At 66.2% G+C, this 7272-nt stretch overlaps 2 protein-coding genes across 3 annotated transcripts in view; both read left to right on the top strand.

Annotated features, from left to right (window-relative positions):
- The window catches only part of KREMEN2 (kringle containing transmembrane protein 2), a 9154-nt gene extending 5216 nt beyond the window's left edge, over positions 1 to 3938 (top strand). Inside the window, exons 1-9 of one of the 2 annotated variants that reach the window (XM_034670538.1) lie at positions 86 to 579; positions 823 to 997; positions 1784 to 1875; positions 1976 to 2100; positions 2304 to 2457; positions 2753 to 3085; positions 3152 to 3274; positions 3357 to 3435; positions 3672 to 3938. In XM_034670538.1, coding sequence (XP_034526429.1) covers positions 438 to 579; positions 823 to 997; positions 1784 to 1875; positions 1976 to 2100; positions 2304 to 2457; positions 2753 to 3085; positions 3152 to 3274; positions 3357 to 3435; positions 3672 to 3882 — 1434 coding nt within the window. In that variant the 5' untranslated portion in view covers positions 86 to 437 and the 3' untranslated portion in view covers positions 3883 to 3938. Of the gene's footprint in view, positions 1 to 85; positions 580 to 822; positions 998 to 1783; positions 1876 to 1975; positions 2101 to 2303; positions 2458 to 2752; positions 3086 to 3151; positions 3436 to 3671 lie in introns of those variants that run through there. The other variant, XM_034670539.1, reaches the window with a different exon arrangement.
- Positions 3939 to 5241: 1303 nt separating this feature from the next.
- The window catches only part of PAQR4 (progestin and adipoQ receptor family member 4), a 4121-nt gene continuing 2090 nt past the window's right edge, over positions 5242 to 7272 (top strand). The window contains exons 1-2 of the mRNA XM_002930932.4: positions 5242 to 5606; positions 6950 to 7171. Of these exons, the coding sequence (XP_002930978.2) occupies positions 5441 to 5606; positions 6950 to 7171 (388 nt within the window). The 5' untranslated portion in view covers positions 5242 to 5440. The remainder of the gene's footprint in view (positions 5607 to 6949; positions 7172 to 7272) is intronic.

Raw genomic sequence — 7272 nt, 5'->3', positions numbered from 1 at the left:
CCTGCTGCCTCCGCTCCAGTCTCGGGCGGAGCTTCCCGGCCTCGGGGGAGGGGGTGGGGAGGGAGGGACTCAAGGGGGAGGGACCCACAGAGGGACGCGAGGGGGGCAGGAGCCAGTGCGTTAGAGACCTGAGCGAGGGAGACTCAGAGAGCAAGGCGCAGCGGGAGGGGGCGGGCGTGGAAGCCAAGGCAAGACCCGGAGCACTGAGGGGCAGTGACGAACAACTCCCCTGGCCAGAGAACCCCGGGGATACCCCAGTGGGGACACAGGGGCAAAGAGACGCCTCCAGGGGTGAGAACCCTGGGAGGCAAATACCCGCGGGAGAGAGTTCACCGCCCCAGACGGAGAGCGCCGCCCAGAGTGGGACGAGAACAGACGGTCGGAGGACAACGCCCCCCAGGTCGCCTGGAAGACCCCGGAGCGACCCCGGGGGCGGCATGGACCGTGCGTGGGCCAGGGCAACCTCTCTTTGGTTGGGGGCGATGGAGACACGGGCCCCGCAGGGCCTCCGCCTCCTCCTCCTCTTCCTCCCGCTGCTGCCGCCACGCGGGGCCTCCGCGGGGAGCCTGCACAGCCCAGGTGAGTCTTGGCCCAACGACTGAGCAGCGGTCACCGCTCTCTCCTCTGCCTCCGCGCCTAGATCCCGGGTCCCGAGGCTGAGGAGGGGGCAGAGCAGGTGGCGGGAGCTGCTGAGCAGCTCCAGGGCCCCATAGGCGCCGGGGCCGCTGACTGGGGAGCCGGGTGGCAGTTGGAGGCGGGGGGTGGGGGGTGACGATGCGGGCGAAGGTCCGGACCTCCCCAGTCGCCGCGGTCGTCGTGCAGGCCTGTCCGAGTGCTTCCAGGTGAATGGCGCCGACTACCGCGGCCATCAGAACCGCACGGGGCCACGCGGAGCCGGCCGCCCGTGCCTCTTCTGGGACCAGACGCAGCAGCACAGCTACAGCAGCGCCAGCGACCCCCAGGGCCGCTGGGGGCTGGGCCCGCACAACTTCTGCCGGTGAGGGGCGGGGCCTGCGCTGGGGGCGGGGCTGGGCACGGCGCGGCCGGCGTGGGCCTAGGGCAGGGCCTCGCGCTGGGGGGAACTGAGGTCTCGGCTGGGCTGATACAAAGTCCACCCGGAGGGTCTGGGTGCGGAGTCTAGGCGAGAGACGAGGCCTAGCCCATCCTGGGGGCGGGGCTGGACGCTCAGAACATTGTCGGACATGGAACCCGCCTTAAGTGCCCAAACTCTGCAGTCTCAGGTCAGGCCTGGGCATTCTAGGAGCTCGCGCGAGCAAGACCCGGTCAGGCGGCGAGCCCTGGAGTGAGGGTCCGGGCCCTTGCCGTACAACTGATTTGAGGGCCTCTACTCGTTGTGGAGGGATTGGGGGTTCAGAGCCACAACTGGTGTGTGGAGCTTAGCGGGAGGACACCGCAAAACTCAGGGCTCACCACGTTTGCTCTAAAGCAGGGTCCCAAGGGAAGGGAAGTGGCTGAGGCCCAAAGCAGAGTTGGGGTCACACTACTGTTGGCCTCAAAATCCTCACGTATAAGGTCACGTCCTAGCAACAGGTGAAGCCCAAAATACGCCCTCAGGGCCCGTTTAAGGACTCCCCACCGACCCCTCTGAAGTAGACATCCAGAAGCACGTGGGACAAACCAGAATTTCTGCGACAACGGAGAGGAACACACAAATAAGTTCTAACACACAGGGTGGCCATTTTGCGAATAGGCTGTGGGGTGGGGCCTGGGATTTGCAGCCTTTGGGGTGGCAAGTTCCGGACCACTTCTCCCCCACCGGCAGGAACCCGGACGGCGACGTGCAGCCGTGGTGCTACGTAGCCGAGACAGAGGAGGGCATCTACTGGCGCTACTGCGACATCCCCACGTGCCACAGTGAGTGGGCCTGGCCGGACACGGGCGGGAGCGCTGGGCTGCCTGGGTACAGTGCCCTTTTGGCGGCACCGGACAAAGCCTGACTCTGCTGCCCGCTCAGTGCCCGGATACCTGGGCTGCTTCGTGGATTCGGGGGCACCCCCCGCCCTCAGCGGGCCCAGCGGCACCTCAACGAAGCTCACGGTCCAGGTGTGCGTTCGCTTCTGCCGCATGAAGGGCTACCAGGTACTGCTCCCCACCTCACGCCCAGAACCGTGACCCCTGAACTTGATCTCAGGACCCAGATCACTCCCAACTCTGACATCAAACCCTGGCGCTGATTTTGGAACTTCCAGCCCGATTCCCACTTGCGACCCAGACCCTAGGCTCCCACTACCCTGCCCCTGCCCCAACCACTGCCTCTGGGGTCACCCAGTCTGTGCTCCCAGCTGGCGGGCTTGGAGGCTGGCTACGCCTGCTTCTGTGGCTCTGAAAGCGACCTGGACCGGGGACGCCCGGCCCCAGCTACCGACTGTGACCAGATTTGCTTCGGCCACCCGGGCCAGCTGTGCGGCGGCGATGGGCGTCTGGGCATCTACGAAGGTGAGGAGTGAACGGGGAAGAGAGGGCCTGGGGGAGCGGCGGAGTCTGGGTGAGACCCGGGAGCTCGAAGCCCTCATAGGGGGCGGGATCTGGGACGCGCAGAAGAGGGGACCCGGCAGATCTTGGGGGTCAAGGGCGGGGCCTGGGGTTGAAGGCGGGGCTTGAGGAGGGGACTCAGTCCTCAGAAGGAGTGGGACCCGGCTCAGGTGGCAGGGGGGCAGGTCTGGGGTCGGGGCCCCGCGGGGGAGGGGGAGGAGCCTGGCCCGGGTGTTCTGACAGCCGGCCTCGCCCACAGTGTCCGTGGGCTCCTGCCAGGGCAACTGGACCGCTCCTCAGGGCGTCGTCTACTCCCCGGACTTCCCGGACGAGTACGGGCCGGACCGGAACTGCAGCTGGGCGCTGAGCCCGCCGGGCGCCGCGCTGGAGCTCACCTTCCGCCTCTTCGAGCTGGCGGACCCGCGCGACCGGCTGGAGCTGCGCGACGCCGCCTCGGGCAGCCTGCTCCGCGTCTTCGACGGCGCCCGCCCGCCACCGCCCGGGCCTCTGCGCTTGCGCGCCGCAGGGCTCCTGCTCACCTTCCGCAGCGACGCGCGCGGCCACGCGCAGGGGTTCGCGCTCACCTACCGCGGTGAGAGCCCGCCTGGTCGCCCCCCGCCCGCCGCCCCGCCGCTCTGCCTCACACTTCTCTCCGCAGGGCTGCAGGACGCCGCCGACGACCCGGCGCCCAAGGGCTCGGCCCAGACCCCCGCAGCGCCCCCCGACTGGGCCAACGTGAGCTGCAGCCCCCGGCCTGGGGCTCCAGAGGCCGCGATGCGGGGTGAGGCGGGCGTGCGAGGCGGGAGGGAGTTTGGGGAGCCGCCCCTTCCAGACCCCGTCCTCACAGCACCGTGCGCCCGCAGCCCGGGTCTTCTCGACGGTGACCGCCATCTCGGTGCTGCTGCTGCTGCTCCTGTCGCTGCTGCGCCTGCTTCGCCGACGGTGCGCCCCCTGCGGCAGGGCCTGAGGGCGGACGCCTCGGTGCCCCGGGCGGGTCGGGGTGGGGAGCTGCTGGGAAGCTGGGGCCTCCAAGGGGAACAGGGCTAGGAGGAAATACTGGGTTCTTGAGGGCCGAGGCCTTGCGTCCACACAGGGAATCGCGCGTGGGATCGCAGGCGAAGCAGGATGCTGGAGGTAAGATCGGTTGGGGGTTCGGCTGACGTCTGCTCTCTCTCTAGGAGCTGTCTGCTGGCTCCGGGAAAAGGCCCCCCGGCGTTGGGGCCTTCCCGGGGCCCCGGGAGAAGCTGGGCTGTGTGGTACCGCCAGCCTCGAGGGGTGGCCCTGCCCTGCCCTCCCGGGGACCCTCAGGGTGAGGGTCTAGCCGCGAGTTACCGGCCCCTCAGCGCCTCCAGCCAGAGTTCCCTGCGCTCGCTCATCTCTGCTCTCTGACTCGGGACTCCCAGGGTCCACTGGACTCTCTGCCAGCGGGATGGACACCTGAGAGACTTCATGCCTCACTCCACATTGACCTTGCACCCCTTTAAAGGCAGCTCGGTCCCTGGTCATCCCGTGGAGGCCAGACATTGGACAGGAAGCATCTGATTCTATTATTGAGAACTTGGTCTGACCCTCAGGGTCCAGATGGTTGAGGCCAAAGGGCAAGAGGAATTCCAGCTTCCCTTCTTCATGAACCTTGATACGGGGTCTCTGATTTCAGGTTGCTCTGAGAGCCTCTTGGGGTGGTCCTGGACTGCTGCCCTAAGGGAAATGTGAAAGGTCAAGAAAAGTAGTCAAAAGACCAACCATAGACTTTGAATAAAGGACCTATTTTGGTTCAGGGCTCTGCAAGTTCCTGCGTGATGAGAGGGTTTATGTTGATGAGGGTATCGGAGCCAAGGTTGGGTGTATCCATGCAAATTAAGGTCGGTCCCCGCAAGGAATGATTTGGAGCCCCTTGGAATGCTGAAGACTGAGAAACTGCGGAGGCGAAAGGATGGGTAGGAGGGGTCCTGGAGAAGGGGAGGAGGAGGAAGCCGGTTGTGGGCGGGGTTAAGCCGGAGAAGGGAGGCATTCCTGGCTCCGCTTTAGGATGAACATGGGCAGGGACCGATCTTTCCCCCTTGGCCTCCTGCCCTCTCTCTTCCTCTCCGTTTCCAGTCTTTTCTGGGCGGAATTGAAGGTGCCCCCAGTGGGCGATAACAGGGAGCGAGTTTGACCGAGCCCAGGCTATAAGGAGCCTGGCCTGAAGGGCATGGCATCGCCCGAGGGTGCTGGGCGCGTCAGACACACCTGTAGAGGCCTGAGCATCTCAGCGTGGCTTGCTGCGCTCCGGCTGAGTCGGGAGGGTGGAGAGATCACCCCTGGAGTAGGGAAGCGCCGGGTCTAGACCTTACTGGTCCCACGGTCCGGAGCCGGTAGCACCTTGGACAGAGCCCGGGTGAGGGGTGGGGCTGGGTGGCGAGAAGGGTGAGTGCCCAAGGGTGCAAAGACCTGGGGGGTCGCGCGGAAAGCCCGGACGCGCAAGGCCGACTCACGGCGCCGGGGCCTCTCCAGCAGAGCCACCGGGACCCAGAACGTTGGATCCCTCGTCCACAGCTACCCCATGCAAATGAGGCTGGGACCGCATCATTATGCTAATCAAGCCAAAGTCTGGGCGGACGTGGGCGGGGCCTCCCCAGCCTGCCGCGCCCATTGGCCTTCGCAAGGCCGACGTCACGAGCACCGCGCGCGAAACGTTGGCGGGATGGCGGGGGCGAGCAGCTGGGGCGGAGTCTGGCGTCCCCACCGGCGTCCGGCCGCANTCCAGCCTCCACCCCGGCGTGGGGGCGCCGGGCCCGCGCGTGCGCAGCGCAGGAGTGGGCGCGGGCCGGGACCCCCGGCCGGCGCGTGCGCGGACAGAGCACTGGGCGGTGGGCGGGCACCGGAATGAGTCTCTGCGCGCTGTGGCAGCACTGAGGAGGAGGCCGGGGCCCGAGGGGAGCGCGGACCGCCCGTGCCGGGCTGGGCCATGGCGTTCCTGGCCGGGCCGCGCCTGCTGGACTGGGCCAGCTCGCCACCGCACCTGCAGTTCAACAAGTTCGTGCTGACGGGCTATCGGCCGGCCAGCAGCGGCTCGGGCTGTCTGCGCAGCCTCTTCTACCTGCACAACGAGCTGGGCAACATCTACACGCACGGTGAGCCGCGCCCCGCATCCCACACCCGCGGCAGCCCTGCCCGAGCCTGGCCGGGGGCCGGAAGGCCAGCGAACACCCCAGTGCTCAGGTCCTGGGTTGCTTGGGCCCCGGCACGGCTTGGAGCCGTGGTGACAAAGCTGCCATTGTCCCGGACGGAACTGTCCTTCCGCTCCCCGGGCGGGGCCCCAGGGCAGGCGAGGGAAGCAGAGTAGGGGACCAAGTCCGCTTAATCCCTCTGAGCCCCGGGGAGGAGTCTGGTGTCCGTCCCCCTTCATAATCCCTGCGTCTGGGGCACCCTCCCTCGCCAGCACTCGTCCAGTAGATGGGTGTTGACTTCAGCCTCGAGGGGCCCGGGAAAAGAAGCCAGGCCCCAGCCCCTCCCCGTGCAGCTGCCCCGCCACCCTCGTCCGGAGCAGCCCCGCCGCGAGGCTCCGCCTGGTGGCGACTCCTTCCTCCCCCGAACAGGCGCCCGGCCCCTCCTCCGCGGCCCTGCTCTGCTGACACAGCCCTGCCCGTCCTTGGGCTGCCCGGGGCCAGGAGAGGGGCCTGAGCAGGCAGGGCCCAACCTTGGTACCTGCCTCACTGGGGGACTATGGCCTGGCCAGACCTTGCCCAGTGTGCAGCCAGCAGCCTCAGTCTGCTGTGCCTGCCTTTGACCCTGTGAGGGCAGTGCCAGAGTACCCAGGGGACAGGGGAGGAATCGCCCTGGTTGGGGCTGAGAGGAATGGAGCTCAGGAAAAGCTGCCAGGGGAGATGGAACAAGTTCCTTCAGCCCCTCTCCCCTGCCTGACTTTGCCCCTTTCTGGAAGTCAAAAGGACCCAAAGCCTCTTTGTGTCTGGTCACTTAGAGAACACAGGAGTTGAGAGAAGCAAGCTAAGTAACCAGGGATTCTGGTATCATCGCCCACATAGCCTATTCAGAATTCAGCATGAGGTCATGCCTCCTTCTGGCTTCTGCTGACACACCAGGTTTGGGGGACTGGGGCCCCCTGCTTTCTGGGGAGGTAATGTGGCTTCGGGGATGAGAGCAGCATGAGAGTTAAGGCTGCTTCCATGGCCTACCTGCTGGTATCACCTGGGGCACTCACTCGGTTTCTTTAACTGAAAGGGCGGATAATGGTCTCTACTTCCAGAAACTCTTCTGTGAGCTCTCCTGTCACTGAAGTCACTGAAGGCACAGGGCCTGCGTCTGTCAGAGGCCCGGCTGCTAGTGTACTAAGAGTGTTGTCAAGACCTCTGTTGCCTCATCCCTCTTGTGTTATCTCTAGACTGTGGACTCCCTGAGGACATGACTTGTCCTCTGCGCTCAAGCCGTGTGATGGGTAATTGTCTCCCTCCCCCAGGGCTGGCCTTGCTGGGCTTCCTGGTGCTGCTGCCGATGACCATGCCCTGGGGTCAGCTGGGCAAGGATCGCTGGCTGGGGGGTACGCACTGTGTGGCCTGCCTGGCGCCCCCCGCAGGCTCCGTGCTCTATCACCTCTTCATGTGCCACCAGGGGGGAAGCGCTGTGTATACTCGACTCCTTGCCCTGGATATGTGTGGGGTCTGCCTTGTCAACACCCTCGGTGAGCCAAGGGATGGGGTGGGTGGGCTTGAAGGATGGGAGCTGGGGGCACAACCAGGGAGGAGGCGGCAGGGGTCCCTCACATGAACCCTGGATATAAAG

This window comes from Ailuropoda melanoleuca, chromosome 10, assembly GCF_002007445.2.
Source record: "Ailuropoda melanoleuca isolate Jingjing chromosome 10, ASM200744v2, whole genome shotgun sequence".
Classification (NCBI taxonomy): Eukaryota; Metazoa; Chordata; class Mammalia; order Carnivora; family Ursidae; genus Ailuropoda; species Ailuropoda melanoleuca.
This window is presented reverse-complemented; position numbering and strand designations above follow the sequence as displayed.